The sequence below is a fragment of the Sceloporus undulatus genome, chromosome 1 (assembly GCF_019175285.1).
Source record: "Sceloporus undulatus isolate JIND9_A2432 ecotype Alabama chromosome 1, SceUnd_v1.1, whole genome shotgun sequence".
NCBI classification, from domain to species: domain Eukaryota; kingdom Metazoa; phylum Chordata; class Lepidosauria; order Squamata; family Phrynosomatidae; genus Sceloporus; species Sceloporus undulatus.
In genome coordinates this window covers 369,610,905-369,631,450 of record NC_056522.1, presented here as the reverse complement: position 1 = coordinate 369,631,450, position 20,546 = coordinate 369,610,905, and the positions used below count along the sequence as shown (strand labels likewise).

Below are 20,546 nucleotides of genomic sequence, written 5' to 3'. Positions count from 1 at the left end.
AAGAGATTTTAGCACAGGTGTTATTCAGTCACTCCTAGTTTTTCTGGCGACCAGCTTTGCACTAGTTGAAGTTTCCGGACTAGGCACAAGGGTAGCCCCATGTAGAGCGCATTACTGAAATCAAGTAGTGAAGTTACCAGTGAATGTACACCAGTTTCTAGGTCCTTTACTTCCAGGAAAGAGCGCAGCTGGTGTATCAGTCAGAGCTGATAACAGGCGCTTCTGATCGTCGCATTCACTTGGTGCGTCATGTGAAGCGACGGATCTAGGATCACCCCCAGACTGCGAACACAGTCCTTTGTGGAGAGTGTGACCCCATCTAGGACTGGAGGTTGCAAACCTATACCTGGTTTGGGGGCCCCTACTGTAAGTTCCTCCATTTTGCCTGGATTCAGCTTGAGTTTGTTTTTCTTCATCCAGCCCATTTCCACTTCAAGACACTGATTGAAGGAAGAAATGCCATCTGTTGTCATAGCTGCTGATCAGGACATGGAGAAATATATTTGGGTGTCATCAGCGTACTGATAACACCCTGCCCCATATCTGCAAATGATTTCTCCCAGCGGCTTCATATAAATGTTGAATAGCATTGGGGACAGTATGGCGCCTTGAGGGATGCCACATTTAAGCTCCGTTTTCGAGGATCGACTGTCCCAGAGCATCACCCTCTGGAATCTACCCAAGAGGAAGGACTGGAACCACTGGAGTGCAGTGCCACCGATTCCTAACTCTGCCAGGCATTCCAAGAGGATGTCATTTTTTTAAAGGAAAGCTGATGTCTGAACAAGCACTTAGTTCCCTACTACATACGTTAAGTCACACAAATTGCAAAAACAGAAGGGAGTTAGCCTCATACTGCAAATGAAAAATCATGTCAGGGTCAGTCTAATGGAGGGGGATGCTAAAAACAAAAATAGCAGTACTGAACCTTATGGGGGGATTGAAAATGCACAATTGACATTTATTAGAGGACCAGTCAGAATGCCTCCAAATTTTCTCTTGCCATTTCAAAATCTGTTCACAAGCTTTTGGATGTTCAATGGGCCTGCGTCATACGCGGCTTTTCAGCACTGGGAAAAGGGGAGGCACACCTCATAAGGGGTAATGGCGCATGCACCTATGGTGCGTGTGCGCCGCCACGCCATCACATGCATGAGCCCCATTCATTTAAATTGGGCTTGAGCATACACGGAATTCCCTTTATGTGGGAGGGGGGGGGTCTGGAACAGATCCCAACGTAAGGGAAGGACCTCCTCACTTGAGGAGGTAAGTAAACAAGCATGGACTTGCATTTTTAAATTTAAATGAGCTCTTAGAAAGTCTTGGAAATGAAATAAAACAACAAAGCCTTCTGGCCCTATGGAAGCTCTAAAATTTCTTGCAGCATCTTAATGAAAGATTCTATGCCATAGGTCTCTGAGAAACTTTCTGTAGCTAGAACTCAGAAAATATTACATTTACTCCCCCCCCCCATCTTGTTTTAAGTAGCAAGACATGGGACAGCTAGAAAAACAAAGGGATGGAATCTTGGGGCACCTTTTGTTTGTTTTTCCTCATCCAGCCCATTTCCGCTTCAAGACACTGATTGAAGAGAGAAATGCCATCTGTTGTCATAGCTGCTGATCGGGACATGGAGAAATATATTTGAGACTAACCAATTGATTTTAGTACATTGATGGAGTACAGCACCCCGGCATCAAATATATACACATAGCTATAGAGCTTGAAAATCTATGGAAGTGAGATGGTTTTTGCTGAACTAAGTCTGGATCCCAGCATAGATGCTGAGCTGTCTTTCCTGCCCACTTGTGCATGCAAATTTTCCTCCTCCCCCCTCACGTTTCTCCTCTTCTTACAGGCCAATCATAGGATTAACCCAAAGATTTGAAGGGGGGAACCATGCATACACACACACACACACCTCCCAAGAACTTGCTCTGAAAGGACTGTTGTTTTCTATCCTCTTGGTGTGTTTCAATGCAGGACCTGGAGCAGTCCCTTGCCAACTGGAACCAAAAGGCAAAAGAACTTGGCACCAAGAAAGCGGATCTGGCTCGCTACCTCCTTGCGGAAGATGTGATGGTGCTGAAAGAGCAAGTCCAACATTTGCACAGACAGTGGGAAGAACTCTGTCTCAGAGTAAGTGGCTTACAGGGAGACACACAGTGGGTTTCATGAACAGACTTCAGTAGGGCAACAACAAAAGAGAAGGGGAAAGATACCTTTCAGATGCTTCAGCTTTGTAGAAAGAAGGCTCTTTGTAGACAAAGGCTTTGCTTTGTAGGGTCTAACCCACTGCTGTTTGCAACAGGGTTTTCTGGGTTATTGTTTTACAGGCACCATGTGGAGACATAAGTTTTTGTGGCCACCAAAAGTTTGGGAAAGAGCCCATCTACCTTTTGTTTTGTTATATTTCTTTTCTTTGTGTTTGCACAGAGTCCCCTAGAAGTTTAAAAAAACTTTTAGCCAGCATATGTATAGATAGGAATGTGGCACAAGCAGGGTGAAACAGAAATAACAGAGGAAGTCCTGGAAGTCTTTGTTCACAGTTTAACTGTGAAAGCATGATGATGAAAACAGCTTGGAATGGATGAGGAGTGGGAGGGCAAAATAGCAAGAGGGAGTTACTGGAGGCTCCCTGGTATTTTTGTCTCCTTGTTTCTCAGGTGGCAGACTCTCCCCCAACCCCCCCCCCCCCATTTCTAAAGGCAGCTTAAGCTTTTCAAATTTAATTGCACAAAAAGATTAGCCTGTGAATACACTCCAGGCGGAGGTCAGGAAAATGTCAGGAACAGTCACATTCTTTCCTCCATTCCTGTAAATGTTCTTTTGAAAACATATGTATATCTTTTTGGCTGGTGTCACATTTTGTAGGATGCTAAGGCTGCAGGCTTACACAACTGCCAGTGAACTGAAGTCATCATTGGAAGCTTCCAGCTGATTTGTAGCCAGAAACAGAATTTCTCACTGGTTTGTGGAATTTCCCCTTGAGGAAGGCCTGTCTGTGGCCAACAATAGCTGATATTTTTGAATTTTGAAATGAAATAGAAATCTTTGGAAGCAAGTCCTATTGTACATAGTAGGTCTTTTCTTCTGAGTAAACATGCATTGAGTTCACTATATAGCAGTAGCCATGAACATGTTTAGCTGGGAGTAATTCCAACCAACCTCAGTGTGACTTACATCTGTGTAGAAATTCCTAGGTTTATGCTGCATGGGTTACATGCTCAAAATTGTGTATTTTTCTGACATTAAGACCATCCTAGCCTTTTGTTTCTTGTTCAGGTGAGATATGGCCTAATAGCAATACTACTGACTTTGATGCTTATGTTGTAAATGTAAAGGAATGAATGTGTTCCTCAGTTGGGCTGGACTGCACCTCATCTTCAGCCAATCAGTCAGGGATCAGTCAGTTGTCTGGGATGATGAGAGCCATAGATCACCAGAACCGGAGGCAATATGCCTTTGTAGATCAGTTGCTTGAGGACCCATTGTAAAGATGGTATGCACAGGTATGGTATGCAACTTAAGCCAGGATATATTCACACTACACAATCATGGCAATTTCATACCACTAGAACTGCCATGGCTTCATCTTGTAGAATCCTGGGATCTATAGTTTGGTCATAATTATCTAGTGTGCTTTTCTAAACTAGACTGTTAGAGCTCTCTTAGATGATGATGATGATGATGATGATGATGATGATGATGATGATGATGATGATGATGATGATAATAATAATAATAATAATAATAGGATTTATTTATATGCCACCCAATCACTGAGAATCTGGGTGGCTTACAACAATAATTTAGATCGTTCCAAATACTTACAACAGTGCAAATCCCAGGATGCCATAGGATGGAGTCATGGTAGTTACAGTAGTATCCAAAGTTCCATAATTGTGAGGTGTGGCTATGTTGCAGCTTAGAAAAAGACAATTACTTTCTCCTGTCCAGTTAAAAAATCAATTTCCTAGCAAGAGTCAAGCATTTTCTGCTAGTCTCAGCTAAAGGCTTCTTTTGGAGATAGCAATTTAATATTAAAAAATCAATTTTTATATTCTTATTTTTAATCAGTGCACCATCAGATACAATCCTAGATAGGCCTTTGATCTGATCCAACAGAACTATTCTTACATTTTTGCCTGAATGCGGAAAGTTGGCCTAAATTATAGTGGTCGCCCATATCAGCTAGCCTTCCATGAATGGGAGCATCAGCAGATGACTGCACCCCATTATTGTAAATGGCAGCGCATACACGTAACTGCGCCGACAAAGCCATACGTCAGTGTCCGTTTATGGTAATGGGACAAGGTCCCTTGTTTTTTTGGGGAAGTGGCATCTGGAATGAAACTCTTACTGATACAGAAGGCCAACTGTAACATGAAGGTGAAGCAGTGAAAAGATTTTCACTAGATGCCTTTCTGTAGGAAGTTACTTGCTCAGGACATATAATTGTGGTGGACCAAATTGGTGTAGGTGATGGATGATGATGATGTTTTAGTATTTTTATATTGTTTTCATGTGCTCAGACTACAGTACATTGTAGGTATCATATTGCCCTGTAAAGTAGGTCCACATTATTATCCCCATATGACAGATCACAATCTGAGCAAGAGGAGAAACTTAAGCAGAAAGGGAGTGCCTTACCTATAGCCACCTAATGAGTTTGTGGCAGAAACAAGACTCAAACAGGGACGTTCCTAATTTGTGGTTCCTCCACCACAACACTGCAGAAGATTATCAAATGACTGGGATGGCAAGAAAGAAATCCTTTGACCCTGATCCTTTAGAGTCCAATTACCAATTTTCATAATTGGACAACCCCACCCCTTTTGCTGTAGAATTTCTAATCCAGTCTTGCACTGAAATGCTTCATAATGGTCTGACCTAAATCTATGTGTAGTGCAAATCACTTTTTTCAGTGTGTGTGTGTGTGTGTGTGTGTTGTGATCTTGAGTTAAGTCCATTCACTCAGGCTTTTGCTTTAAATACAATTTTCCTTATCCAGAAAGGGAGCAGATGTCCATTGGAATGTACATCTCCATATTCATTGGGAAGGCAAACATCTCCATATGCATCACTACACTCCTCCAGCTGGGTGCCTTTTTCAGTATAGACAGAGTTATCTCCACCTGGGACTACCATTTGTTACATGTAGCCACTAAAACAGGATTAACAGTTGGTATTGTTTTTATTGTGCTTGAGACAACAAAGGAGTAAAAGGTTCCTTTGGGAAAAAATAACAGGAATGCTACTCAAGTGTATTTGTTACCTGTATTTCTTGCTCTGCTATAACAGTTGCTTGGTTGTCAACAATGTCTTGATTATGAAAAGAAAATAGTATTTTAGCATACAAGAATATGGTTACCCTATCCCTTATTGTAAGGGATGGCCCCTATTTAATGGTTGGAAAGATTTCCCATTTATATAGACTGAATGACATACCAACATTTCCTGCATTTTGGGATGTGGGCGTTTCATAAAGACAGAAATGGGTGCATAATTTCATTTATGGATGTGGACAATATGTTAATTTTGCAGAGAAATGCATGGCTAGGTCAACTAAAATTTTTCTTTGATACCTAGATAGAACACAAATTTGTTAACTGCTAGTTCCTGATTTGTCAACCCTTTGTGTCATGAATTTCAATTATCCCTTTTTACTATTTGGAAAACCTGGCGACACTAAGCTGCAGAGTAGAAATGGCTCATAATCTTAATATTTGTGTAGGTTGGAGGCTAGTGTGGGTGATGGCTCTCAGTGCATCTCATTTTGCTACATTTTCTATCAGAGAAACTGAGCCATTATTAATTGACCTCAGCTTGATTACTGCAATTTATTACGCATAATGAAACTTTATCGCTTTGCAATTTTTAAATTATTTTTGTCTCTTCACAACAATTTTTTCTCTCACTGTAAATCAGAATCCCCTAGTCAGCATGGGGTCCTGTGTGTTATAGTCCTGAAATGTAACTTTTCTATGCTCTTGGGTTTTCCAAAGGCTAGATGACCAGCCTGAGGCAGAGATTGGAACCCAAGTCTTCATCTCAGATCTGAAATCTAAATTTTGATTTGTGATAATAAAATCCAAAATATCTTTAAGCAATTGCCTTATCAATAAAAAAGTCTTAAAGTGAGTTAGCAACTGAGCTTGAAAATATTTAGCAGTGAAATGTTTGAATGCCTCAGTTATTTTCTCAAACATAAGCCTAAGCTGGAGAGTCCAAGAGAAACATATTGTTTGGAAACAATTGATGAAATAGTCGCAGCCACTGTAAGCATTTAAAAGCCTGGCAGTGCAGCTGTCACCAAGTACACAGAAATAACCAGCCAGATGCTCCCTATAGAAGAGGTAAGAAAACAGAGCATACACTTCCAAGGGGGAGATACAAAGGTCAGGGACTAAGCACAGGCGAAGCTAAAGTTGGAAGAACATATAGGAGTCTGTAAACCACAGCAGGTGCAGAAGAGTGGCAATTTATATTCATTATCAACAATAACAAGAGGAAGAAAAAAATTCATCACACACACACAAAAACAAAACAAATGAGTGACAGGTTTTATGCCTCAGTATCTGCAACAACAAGGAAGAAGAGCATGACCACCAAAATAGGCTGTGTAAAGGTATGGGTTTGCATGGAATATGTATATGTTGGTTTTTATGTATAGATGCAAATTTAATCCAAGTGTAGCAAGAAAAATTGTTACTAGCATCCAAAATATACTGCAGAAATAATTCAGTTTGAGGCCACTTTAACTGCCGTAGCTCAGTGCTAGGGAATCCTGGGAATTTTAGTTGTGGCACCAGAGCTCTCTGAGAGAGAAGACTAAATGTCTCACAAAACAACATTTCCCAGAATTCCCTAGCATTGAGCCAGGGAAGTTAAAGTGGTCTCCAAATGGATTATTTCTGCAATGTGTTTTGGACCTAAGTGACTAGTGTGCCTCCTCTGTCAGAGGTCCTGGTGTTAAATGTTGATGGGCATTGTCACCCAACACTCCATCCTTGTGTGTGTATAATATGTTCAAGTTGCCAGTCAAATTATAGTGACCCCATAGGATTTTCATAGGATTTTCTTAGTGAACATATAAATATATACTTGGCTGATCCAAACATCATGCAAAAACCACAATTAATAAAGGCTAACTGGCTTGGCATGATATCCACATTGACAAACCATGCTTTGCAATCTGCCATCAAGCTAAAGTCTAACTCTAAACCCACAATTTGAAGTGTGTTTGTAAACCATGGTTTTGGCTAATAATAGGCTAAATCTAATTGTTATTCTCAACTGAAGTAGACCCATTGACGCAGTGAAAATTATAGAGGTGTTGACTTAACCATGTTCCAACTGATTCACTGAGTTTAATCTAATTGGATTTTGCCCACTGGTTTTTGATAAAATGACTGAATCAACAAGCTGCTGTTTGCCTTCACTTTAAAGGCTGCTGCTATTGTAGAGACAAGAAGTAAACCTCGAAAGCTGAAGGGTTAGAAGCCAAAAATGAAACCAGAAAAGTATCTTTTTAAACATAGCTTGCTTGTTGTCTGTTTGAAAAATTCCAACCATGGTTTGGGCTCTAAGATGCGCTTGGGACAATCCATGGTTTGCCATTGGGTTCATGGGTTCCCTTCTCTTCCTCCACTATAGACTAATAGAGGAGATAAGCTTTCACTTCTACTTTCAACTCACTTGAGGGTTTTTTCCTCTTTGTTTTTTGTTAAACCCAAGGCTGTTTACTCTGGTTTATTGAAACAGAGGGGCCATTCAGACTACCTTTTACCCCGGTTCAGAAACCGGATTAAAAGCAGGAAGTTCATACTGGCCCCAATTCTTTTACACTCGAATTTGAGGCTTGCACACCCATTCAGAGGCAAATCCCCCTTGGCGCAGGTCTATTGAAAGCAGTGTTTTTCCCGTATCATTTGAGAAAAACCGGGTCCTGGCAAATGTTAACTTGGCCCCAGTCATGTTCGGGTCAATTTCAGGGGAGCAATTAGGTCAGAGGGAGGGCAGAGGGCAGAACATGCCTCCCCTTCATCAGGGTGGTGGAGGAGGAGGAGGAAGGAGCAGGACAAAGGGTGCCATGGAGGGCAGGATTAGGGTGAAGGAGCAGGACGAAGGGTGCCATGGAGGGCAGGATCAGAGTAGAGGAGGAGGAAGGAGCAGGACGAAGGGTCCCATGGAGGGCAGGATCAGAGAAGAGGAGGAGGTGGAAGGAGCAGGATGAAGGGTCCCATGGAGGGCAGGATTGGGGTGAAGGAGGAGGAGGAAGGAGCAAGACGAAGGGTGCCATGGAGGGCAGGATCAGAGTAGAGGAGGAGGAGGAAGGAACAGGACGAAAGGTCCCATGGAGGGCAGGATTGGGGTGAAGGAGGAGGAGGAAGGAGCAAGACGAAGGGTGCCATGGAGGGCAGGATCAGAGTAGAGGAGGAGGAGGAAGGAACAGGACGAAAGGTCCCATGGAGGGCAGGATTGGGGTGAAAGAGGAAGGAGCAGGACGAAGGGTGCCATGGAGGGGAGGCACAGATTATGTGAATGCTTTTTCTGCAGGTTGATACATGTTGATAGAATGTGTCTGATTTCCCTTTCTGCTTGCTGCCGGCACGGCACCTCACTTTGCAAGTGGCTTTTTAAAAATTATTTGTGTGTGTGTGTGACAATATGCGAATGCTACAATGCGAATGTTACAAATGTTTCCTTTTCAATTTGGCAAATTGATACAATGTATGAATGCTTTTGCTACATATGTGTATCTAATGGCATGGGGTGACAATTGGAGGGAAAGCAAAGGATGCAGAGATGGCATTCTGAACTGAGGTATTATTATTATTATTATTATTATTATTATTATTATTATGACGGGGAAAGGATGGCATGGGGGGGAGGGAAGAGCTTCAGAGGTGGCATTGGGCTTGAAGCGAAGGGAAGGGAAGAGGTTCCAAAGAGGAGGAAATGCTGGGCTGGAAGCGAAGGGGAAGCTAGAGGTTGGCATGTGGAAACCCATGACGTGACTTTGGGGGAGTCACACTCTCTCAGCCTCAGGGTAAAGTCAATGGCAAATCTCCTCAGAACCAATCTTGCCAAGAAAACTCCAGAATGGGGTCGTTTTAGGGTTGCCATAATCTGTAATGACCTAAATACACACAACACACACACACACACCTGGAGACTTTTAAATTTGACAAGTTGACAGAAAATGTGCACACTGCCGCCAGTTTTTTTTTAAAGGAGGGGGGAAAGCACCCATTCCATTGGCAAATGGCTGTAGGATATGTCACCTTTGACAAAAGCAGAAGTGAATTTGATTGACAACAAAGAAGGCTCCATTTTAAACCGGTACTGCAAATGTGAACTTCAGAGGGCCAAATTGCCCCGATCAAGGTAAAGGATAGTGGGCACTTCTTTCCGAGCGGATTCGATATGGGGGCAACCGCATCTGCCCAGTTCTATCCAGGGCAAATGAGCGAGTGGGAATGAGGCCAGAGTAGGATTATTACGGTAACCATAGTTTGGAGTTGACTTGTTTTCATAAACTAATAAATTCTACCTCCAGTTTGTCCGAGTTCATACATAAGAAGAAGCTATTTTTAATTGAAACTGGAATGGAAAAGGGGGTGCCTGAATCTACTTAAGCATGTAACATTGAACCGTGGTTTAACATTACATTTGTAAATACAATTCTTGTGTGTCATCAGTATTTGCTTCAATAGTCAGATTTATTGTGGCTCTTACTGCACAATTATAGTGTACATTATTTTGGCAATTAAAGTGACTGACAGTTAAACAAGGTAATATGTTGTTTTATAGTGCATCTCTACAGTAAAACCAAATGGGAGGATATTCTGGTTGCCTCTCTTTTTAAACAAAGAAAAGGTTTCATTTTCTTACAAATCAGAGGGAATAATTGCTTAGGAATGCTCCCTTTTGTTGTGAAGCATATTAACACTATCAGTTGTTGCAAAAACACATGAATATCTTTAGTTATGTCTGTCCCTGAAAATATAGCGGCAAGCTTTGGCTGCTTCCTCAAATGCAACAGACAGCTATCATATATATCACCTTCTGTAGGTTTCTCTGCGCAAACAAGAGATAGAGGAGCGACTCAACGCCTGGATTGTGTTCAATGAAAAGAATAAAGAGCTCTGTGACTGGTTGGTGCAGATGGAAAGCAGAGTGCTCCAGTCAGCTGACATCAGTATTGAAGACATGATAGACAAGTTGGAGAAGGTGAGCTGATTCTTGCAGACTGATTTTCTTGTCCCTAGCATCATGATCAAGCACACACTTTGCTGCACAGAAAGCCTTGTGAATGTGTAATTCACCTTGTGACAATGAAGCTTCAGCAGCATGATCCATGTAGGGCTTAAAACATGTTGATTTTGGTCCCCTGCTTTTCTTTAAATAGGTGTGTAAATGCCAAGGACCCTAGGTTTTTGTGGGATGAAAAATTTTTTCCCAAGTGACCAGTAGAGAAACTGTCTGTCTGTCTGTCTGTCTATCTATCTATCTATCTATCTATCTATCTATCTATCTATTCCACTTGTGAAGGGAAGGCATATTTATGAAACGGATGGGAGGAGAAAGATGGGTTAAGTGTAATCCATGTTCCTTGGCTAATGTTTAGGGGTGACACTATAGGAACCTGGTTTGTTCTCATTTAATGAACTATAGTTCTGTTTGTTTCACTTTCACATAGATAGGCAAAATTCAATCACTCATTGTATAGAAGCCTGTTTTATTGTCCTGTTGAATCCCAGCATTTACTAAATATCCAATATTCCATCCCATGCAGAATTATTTTTTCCATATCTCTTGGGAATAACATTTCCAATCAATTTTTTTTTGAAGGATTGCATGGAAGAAATCAACATGTTCAGTGAAAACAAACTAATTCATCTCAAGCAAATGGGTGACCAACTGATCAAGGACAGCAACAAGAGCAGAGTGGCTGAAATTGATGAGAAACTCAATAAAATTAATGACCGGTGGCAACATCTCTTTGACGTCATTGGAGGACGGTAAGAAAAGAAACAGCTGAGCTTCACTAATTAGTATAATAATAAATAATAATAAAAGTTTTATTTATATACCGCGCCTTCCTTGGATCAGGGCGGTTTACATACATTATACAATATACATACAATAGGTTAAAAGCAAGACAGAGCATTATACAATAAAAATAAAAATAACAAGCCCCATTAGCCCATCCTCATGGCCACGGAAGAGGAGGGAGGCCCTTAGGATTTTTATGGGGGGAACGCTTGCTGGAATAAAAAGGTCTTCAGATCCTTTTTAAATTGGGCCAGGGAGGTAGTCGAGCGGAGCTCGGCGGGCAACGTGTTCCAAAGGGCCGGGGCGGCGATGGAAAAGGTCCACCTTGTGACGGAAGAGAGCCTAGCGCCCGGCACCTTCAGTAATAGCTGCCCGGATGTTCTGAGGGTGCGGGACGGAATATACGGGGAGAGGCGGTCCTTCAGGTATCCTGGGCCCAAGCCATTTAGGGCTTTATAGGTAATCACCAACGCCTTATATTGGGCCCGGAAACGAATAGGCAGCCAGTGAAGGTCTTTCAACACCGGTGTTATATGGCTGGTCCTGGAAACTCCAGTGACCAGCCTGGCTGCCATGTTTTGCACCATCTGTAGCTTCCGGGTTTGGTATAAGGGTTGCCCCATGTAGAGTACATTGCAGAAATCCAGTCTCGAAGTTACCAGAGCATGTACAACAGTTTCTAGGTCCCTCTGGGCCAGGTATGGGCGCAGCTGGCGAATAAGCCGAAGCTGATGACAGGTGCTCTTGACCGTCGCATTCACCTGAGCAGTATAGAACTGAAAGTGATGGTACACATTGATGAGCTTCAGATTAGATTCACAGAGAAAAAGAAACTTATAAAACTCTCAGAAATGCTTCCCCTCTGTGTTTCTTAAAGTATATGTCTAATATGTAAATATATGAATTCGCCAGAAGTGCAGTTTGCAAACATATAGGTGACCTTACTAGGGTTCTGTGATTGGCTGTTTGACTGAAACTTGCTGTTAAGCATATACTCAGAGAGAAGGAAACTGTCCTATGCAGACTTTTCAAAAACATAGCTGTCAGGCACTGCATAAAAAGGAAAAGAGGCATATTTCAAGATGAATTGATTTATTTCAGCATGAGCTTTCCTGGATATGACTCAACCTTTTCAGATGCATCTCCCAATAGTGCATCTGAACAAGTAGACTGATATCCATGAAAACATATGCTGAAATAAATTAGTCTAAAAGGTGCTACTAGATTCCTTCCCTCTCCTCCTCCTCCCCCCCCCCCTTTCCTTTTTGTTTGTAATGAGTGAGTCCGGTCGAGATTGTTCATTAATGTCTCCACCGGAGGTGGGAATCATTAATCCTTCCAAAGGTTGTAGGACTACAAATTCCAGTAGCCCTAACAATCATGGCCACCAATAGTACCAGATCCCATATGATCTTGGAAGATAAGCAGGGTTTGTCATGGTTAGTACTTAGATGAGAAACCACAGATGAATAGCAGGTGATACAGACTATGGGGCTCGACAGACTGCCCCTTTTCACGCTGGATTGGGGCCATGGTAATGTAATAGCAATAGCAAATACATTTCTATACTGCTTATCAGTGTACTTAAGCACTCCCTAAACAGTTTTACAATGTATAAGCTAATTGCCCTAACAAGCTGGGTACTCATTTTAGTGATCTGTGGAAGGCTGCAAGGCCGAGTCAACCCTAGAGTCCTGCAGGATCGAAAACACAAGCTTGTGCCTGTGAGAAGCATTTAATCACTGCACCACCAGGGCCCCCGAGGTCCTCCCCCATGATTCTGTGACCAACTTCTGGCAGAAGCTGACCATAGAGTTGTACTGGAGGACCTGGAGATTTCTAGAGAGGTGCTCTGTTAGACAGAATAAATAGTGTCTTTTTATTTGTGATTTTTCCACATTTACAGGGGCCCTTTGCCCCTAACCCCAGCGAATGTGGAGGGACCACAGTGCACTGAAAATCATTCTCACCTACAACTCTTATATTTGCTGTGTTCATATTCCTTTTATACCATTGCTTGCCCCTTTTCTTTGGATGCATATAGCTTTGTTTCTAAACTCCCAAATGAAGTTTAAAGTTACTGCTAGGTTAGAATTTTTTGGAACTGAAGGAAAATACCATGGGTCTATGTTGAATCCCGGGTAGAATTAATCCTTAGTTGCTGTGGCAGGACTGAGATGTTTATACTGGGGTATACATTCTAACATTGTAGGTGTAAGCTTGTTTGTTATATATTTCAAAGTGAATGGAGAAAGATGAACCATGCTCTGCTTGGAGCTGCTGCTGTAAACAGAGCCCCTGTGTTAATATCTCATTCCTCTCCCCGTAATGTTTAGATAGCTTTACTTTTGTCTTCACACTATCCCATCATGCATTTGTCTGCCTCCTATGTATACATAATTAGCTAGCAAAAGCAAAGGCAAAGATTCATTGTTGTGGGAAGATGAGGAAGACTTGAATATGAGATAATTATGCTTTAAGTTTTATATCTTGTGGATTTTAACACTTTTTTTAAATTGCTGTAAACCACTTTGAGTCCCAATCTGGAAATAAGACAGGAATAATAATAATAATAATAATAATAATAATAATAATAATAATAATGTTATTGGTCAAGAGAATAATAACATATACCTTAATTCATGCCTGGCATTGCAAACATTTCTTTTAAAAGGAAAAAAAATTATGGGGAAATGTATATACCTCTGCAGTCAGTACATGCAGAGAAATTCTTCCACTAGCACAAAACATTATACACATCTCCCCCCCCCCCCAACTTTTAAAATAGTTCCTTGAGAGCCAGAGTGGTGTAGTGATTTGAGTTTTGGACTAGGACTCTGGGAGACCAGAGTTCAAATTACTGCTCAGCCACAGAAATCTACTGGATGACCTTAGGCAAGTCACACTGTCTCAGGCTAAGGAGAAGGCAATGACAAGCCTCCTCTGAACAATCTTACTAAGAAAATAGGTTCACTTTATGGCTGCCATAAGTAAAAAAACATCTTGAAGATATGCAGCAAGCTGTCTTGGGCTCCCACTCAGGGAGAAAGGCAGTATACAAATGAAATAAAGTAAAATATTTTTTAAAAGTTTACTTGCCGCAGTAGGAGTAGGCAGTGCAGCTCTTATCTTAAGTTTTGTGTCTATTCAGTTCAGATTTCTGGCAAGAAAGATCTGCCAATTTCCCAGCAGCCCACTAGACAAGGAAGAGGAAACAGGGGAAACGTTAACAGAAAGAGAGATAATGAGATGGCCACCACTTTGGTGTCACATCCTGTCAGGTTGCAGCTCCTGAAAAATTAGCCTCTGCGACCTCCCACCTGGAATTCAACTCATGATAGAGGAAAAGGTCCCATCCTTGTACTACTGCCTATATCTTCACGATTCACCATTTTCTCAAAATTTGAGAATGCATCCATCCCCAGTATATTATGGCACCAGAGCTTGGAAAAGTAGTCAATGATGTACTTCCAGGGCTGGGAAGTCAATATGCCAAATCTTTGACTCCTCAATTTTCTACTGTCCAGCTCTGATTCCTTCATAAATGGCAAATGTATATTAATTAGACATAAATTTTTACTGTAGTAAAATTATCACCACTAAATGAATCATCAGGCTACTTAGATTGATAGAATATATTTATTTATCATATATATATTTATCAAATATATTTACTCAGTTAAAATTCCTGAACAAGAAAACTTTCCTGAGTTCTTACGAAAGTAACTGTACAACAATCTAGGCATTCAATATTATTAGTTGTTATTTTGAAGCCGGAGTCAGAGTCAGTAAATAACTGTTTCTACTCCATCCAGAATTGCTTCCACCTTGTTAATCATGTTAACAATTACAGACAATATAATATTGTAAAACCTTCTCACTGCCACAACCCCAAACGTGGCATTTAAAGCATTAATTTGGAAAAGCCTGTTGGAATGCTTGCCAGTTTTTCAAAGCCTGTTTTCTCCTGCCAGTGGAAGAATAGCAAAGAGTGAGCCAATCTGACCTTCTACAAAAAAGCATCCTAGACTCAAGGGGCATTAACGGAGAAGACCCTTGGTTACTTTTATGGACTGCAACTTTCAAAAGCCAGCTTTGGTTTGTTGTCGTTGCTATTGCTTTGTAATCCAAAAGATAACTTCTCCAAGCTGTGTTTAGGATCCAGGTCAGAAGAATACAATTATAAAACATATGCAACCATATTTAAATGTCCATACCAACAGAGTCCCAATGCAGAGAGACAGACACTGCCATAATAGTAGATTGAGAACCACTAAGCGCTAAGTACAAATACTAAGTGCCGTATATACTCGACTATAAATCAACCTCATGTATAAGTTGAGGACAAGTTTGGGGACCAAAATTATAGATGTTGATATCATCCTTGGATAAGTCAAGGGTAAAACTTAGGGGCATATAGGAAAGGATCTAAAGAATGAAGCAAAGGAAAACAATGCCAAAGAACTTACAAAATTTCATCAGACATAACTGTGCTCACACTAAAGGTTGGAGGGATGAGAGAGTAGAGGGGGGTCAGTGCTTCCAGAACAGATTATTCTCTTGCCTTTTACTAGGGGATGTTTCCTTTTTGTAATAAGAGTTAAACTACAGATCTTACATTGACCCATGGATAAATCGACTCAGATGTTTTGGGTCAATTTTTTGACTAAAATTTCTAGATTTATACATGAGTATATACAATAAATCTTAGAAGCACTTCAGTGACACCCAAACGGAAAGCCCCTGGTTAAATCTGTTCATTGCAGTAAACAACTCACATCACCTTAAACCAATAAGTGCCCTGAGACAGATGGATAAATTAGGTGAGGCCTCTGTTCAGTCCATGACATGCTTCTCATAGTTCACAGAGACAAGCTCAGCTTTGCCATATGGCACCAGTTGCATCAAGCCTTTTAGCACATCCATTGTGCCAATACATGCTTGGCTTGTGCCATTCACAGAGGCTTTGTTTGTGCTTGGAAGCAGCTGGAGTTGGGAGTGCATCTAACCAGGATGAGTTCTGGGAACTCAGTGTATATCTGGAGAAAAGAAAGCAATGACGACAAGATAACAACATACAGGCATCTGTTCTGTTTTATATGTGATACATTTGCATGAATGCATGTGAATCTTCTGAAAGCGTTTTTCTCATAGCAGGGTTTGGGATTTTATGAGGCGGGAGAAAGGGGGAGTTTTGTGATGACATACTAGATTTAAAGGGGCTATGGTCAGTTGTTCCAATCTGTTTTGGGATTGTGTTCGCTCCTGCAAGATGTATCTTCTAATTATATCTTTTTGTGCTCTAGTGTGTCAGATCAATTCTTCCATGCAGAACCAAGAAGGTGTGAAACAATTCTAAGAGCCAGGCTAGATGCGAATGGTTTCATTAAAAACAAACAAAACACAGAGATAATTAGTGCAGGAACCCAAGATAGATTGACATGACATGATATGGCTGGAGGAAGGAAAGCTGTGGTCATGTAACTTTAGCCCCACCCTATCCTAATGTGAGGTAAGAGAACATATTTGCAGTAATATTTTCCAGAGCCTGTAAATATTAACTTTGGAAACTGAAACTCAGAATCTCCCAGCCATGATATCTGGGCAACTTGGAGAGTAATACCAGCCTCTGGTATTTGTAATAGCAACTATCTGTAGTTGGAGAAAAGCTTCTGTTGTAAACAATGGGAGCCCATTGCCAATAGCTCCAAAAAGTCCTCTGATTAAAATTGGGACCATGACAAGTCAAGGATTAATCATCCCTCACCATTCAAGTCCTGATTTGGCTGCTTCCATCTACACCAGCTGTTAATATTTAAAGAAAGTATGCATGCTGCTCCTAAAGATGTGAATACTGTCACATTTTTTATTTATCTTAATAGTAATTTGTGTGTTAACATGCCTTTGCTCTCATGTATCCATCATTACTCTCCCTTTCACTCCCTCTTTGTTTGTCTTCTTAGTCTTTACATTTAGATTGCAAGCTTCTTGGGGAAGAGACCTTTATCCCCCTCCCCCTTTTTTTTCTTTGTTGCTTGCTTGCACTGCTGTGTAAAATGCTCTGCTGATGTATACATACAGATGAACCTTGCCTTATGCGGGGGATCCATTCCGGACCCCCCCCCCATGTATGGCAAATTCCGCCTATGCTGGAGCCCCATTCATGTGAATGGGGCTCATGCGCACAGCGGCATGCGCACACCACAGGCGCACGTCCCGTTTATCCGAATGGGATGCATCACCCCGTGTGCTGCCACGTGGCTTGAGCGCGTAAGACTGCGTATAGTGCACCCGCATATAACATTACAAACCCCATATCCATGGGACCAGTATCCATGGTTTCACTTACCCATATATAAATATTTCCTAGGTCCCCCACCACAATTGTATGGTATGTTTGTGGCATACATTGTGGAGGACATTGTGGAGTAGTTTCTTAGGAATCCCTAGGTCCTCCAGTGCAATTCCATGGTTGATATCTGCTGGAAGTCACTTGTTTCAATAGGGTTCACTATTAACCACAGTTGTGCATTTCCACAGTAAGTCCAGGAACATACATCCCCAGGCGTATAGCACATATACATATGTGCTATAATAATGTATTCCTGGGAAACAGCAGACATTGCTGTGTAAAGTTCTGTCATGGTATTTAACCAAGAAAGTAGGGAAACACCTATTTTCCCGATGTGTATGCATGGCAGGTATCATGAATGTATGAGAACCTCAGAATGATGTGAATTTTGTCAATGTGCTATTGATCAGGCCTTGTGACTTATGCAATTTCATAACTGAAGAATCTTTTGGAGAAATAACTGCTAATGAAATAATTTCTATGGAATAGATTAGTAGCCCTAATATAGGACAATATGAGTCAGTTGCCAGAGGTGGTAAATCTGGCTTCCTATTAAGGGCAGGCAATGGGAGACAATGTGGATCTGTCCCATAAAGAAAATATTCCACAGCATGATCAGTTAAAATTAACTGGGAACGATATGTAAGAGCATGTCAGTGTCTACCTATGCGTTAGTAAGAGGAGGGCCACAGCTTAGTTGGTTTATTTGTGTCCCAGTATGTCTTGAGGTAACAGTGTTAGGAACAGCATCAGTTTGTTTCCTTTCTCCTCAGAATCCACCTCCACCACCATAAGACCATGCCTCTTCTCTTTTATCCCTCTTATTCTGCACGGCCTGCCTACCACAATTTCTGTTTCTGCAAAAAAAGAATAATAAAATAAAAAATGAAATCTCACAAAAAGACTGAAGAATTCCTGTTTGCCAGGTGAACTGAAATTATGCAAATTAGCATAATTTAACTGCTTCCCCCCCCCCCCCCCCCCCTTTCCTTTAAAATAGACAGTAATGTTGAATAAATGTTAAATTTGAGATGTGACATTTAAGAGGTCCCTGCCTAAAGTGTGCCTTCCATTATGTTTAGTTTTCCCCTTAATGACAAACAAATTAAAATGAAAAGGGCAGGCATGAAATTTGATGCAGCCATCATAATGAGAAATGACACCTTTTTGCAGTATTATGCTGCTTCCTTGCCTTTTAGAGTATCTGATTTTATGTTTTCTTATTCCTAATGCTAGTAGGATGAACCAGCCTGGTTGTAGTAGTTTGAATGCTGCACTAGGACTCTGGAAGACCAGGTTTCTAACCCATTCTCAGCCATTGAAACCCACTGCGTCACACTCTCTCCACCTTATAGAAAGGCAAAGATAAATCTCCGCTGAATCAATCTTACCAAGAAAGCCCGATGGTAGGGTTGCTATACATTGGAGTTGACTTGATGACATATAACAACAGCAGGCTAGATCTCCCACTATGGGGACAATAAATCCACTTGGGATTTTACTGGTACTCCTCCCACACACTTGATGTCAAGCTAGGATCTAGCACTGACAGAGCTCCTGTTCAACATGGAACAGTTGTGGGAGGAATGAGGATAAAACTCAGAGTAGATTCACTGCCTTGTGGCCAACCCTGGTAGTCCATTAAAACTTGAGTAGGAACAATCAAGAAAATATCTGTGTGCCAAAGTAGTTGGCCACTTAATTCAACAGGTGGATTTTCAGGTGGGTAGATGTCTTCTACTAATGGTAAATCTTGATATATATTTTTAGTCTTGATGGATGTCAAGGACAATGAATAACTTTTTGTCCCATAGCTTCAGGGACAGTGGGACTTCCCCCCTGCATTTACAGGAAACTGCATAGTTTTTTGAAAACCACACAGCTTCTCCTGATATCTGTACCACTTGCAATACAGAAGGGAAATGGTACAACATTTAAACTGGCAAAAGCTGCAGCTTCAGTTGACCCTCTTCTCCACCTGTCCCATGAAGGGACCATGAAGGAGAAATGAAGGTAGCTGCTACTACCTCAAAATGCCAAGGCCTGGGTGCATTGGATTCCTGAATCAGAGTACAGTTCACTCATCTTCCACCTACACCGTGTGAGAAAGTTGAAGGAACAGGGATTCTTGAATAAGATGTAAGCTGGAGAAGCTCATTGTAACATCAAGGACATTGTCTGGCTTGTGGAGAGGCCAGAGGGAATTTCCCTACTACAAACCCTGTGATGTTTCTTACCCACATTACGGCACAGGAGGCAACAGCTTGGCACACAGCTGCCATTTGTTGCTTCAACTCATCACATCAGGTTTGAATCTTCTCCAGGCAACTGCAGATCCAAGGAGAATTTTGTGATGTTTCTAAGGGAGGCAGCTAATGGTTTTCCTAGTTTGTGGCCTGTTCGTTCCATAGTTCATCAAACACAGGGTTCAGCTGAGCTCTAGCACAGTGATGCAGAAATATGTGCACCTATGGGGAAATCCTCCACCATGATTAAAAATCACAAAATCTCAGCAGTCTTGGGTATTGCCAGGGCATGTGCACCAAATATGACTCTCAGATGTGTATGTGAATTGCAGATATTGCCAAAAGGAAAATTTGGAGAGGATGAATTCTGATTTAAGTTTTCCAAATGACTTAAGAAAATTGTTCTTATCAAACACCCAGATGTGGTCGTCACAATTATTAGCTTGCCACCAAATTTTATATTAGGGTTATGAGGTCTCCAGCTGTGTGGGGTGTGTGGATCAGAACCCATTACTGTTCCAAGATCCCTGCACACTGCAGGTAGGCAGTGTCGTGTAGATATGTGTTGTTTAGGATTGATGAGTAGTCCATTTATGGTGTATTAGAAACCAATATAATATTTTAATAAATAAAAAGAAAGAATCTCTTCCAGGCAATGAAGCCAAAATGTTTTTATTTTGTAAACTGATTTTTTCCCCAGGTCTTTCATACTTTTGTTGTGGTCCATGGAGCTAAAATTAGAAATTGTTCAGGCAACTAGATCTAATATATTTTATTAAAATGTTATTCCATTACTTGTAGAAGGACCTCTTCCTTCAAAACTACATTTTTTGAGTAAGCTCCAGATTGGTTCATGGTCACACAGTGAGGCTTATGGATGATCC

The 20,546-nt window shown here is 41.2% G+C and overlaps 1 protein-coding gene across 3 annotated transcripts in view; it reads left to right on the top strand.

Moving 5' to 3' along the window:
• Window positions 1-20,546, top strand: part of SYNE2 (spectrin repeat containing nuclear envelope protein 2) — a 233,730-nt gene that overhangs the window by 183,823 nt on the left and 29,361 nt on the right. For all 3 annotated transcript variants that reach the window (XM_042454459.1, XM_042454452.1, XM_042454444.1), the window contains 3 exons: window positions 1,984-2,139; window positions 10,081-10,239; window positions 10,861-11,030. In XM_042454459.1, coding sequence (XP_042310393.1) covers window positions 1,984-2,139; window positions 10,081-10,239; window positions 10,861-11,030 — 485 coding nt within the window. The remainder of the gene's footprint in view (window positions 1-1,983; window positions 2,140-10,080; window positions 10,240-10,860; window positions 11,031-20,546) is intronic.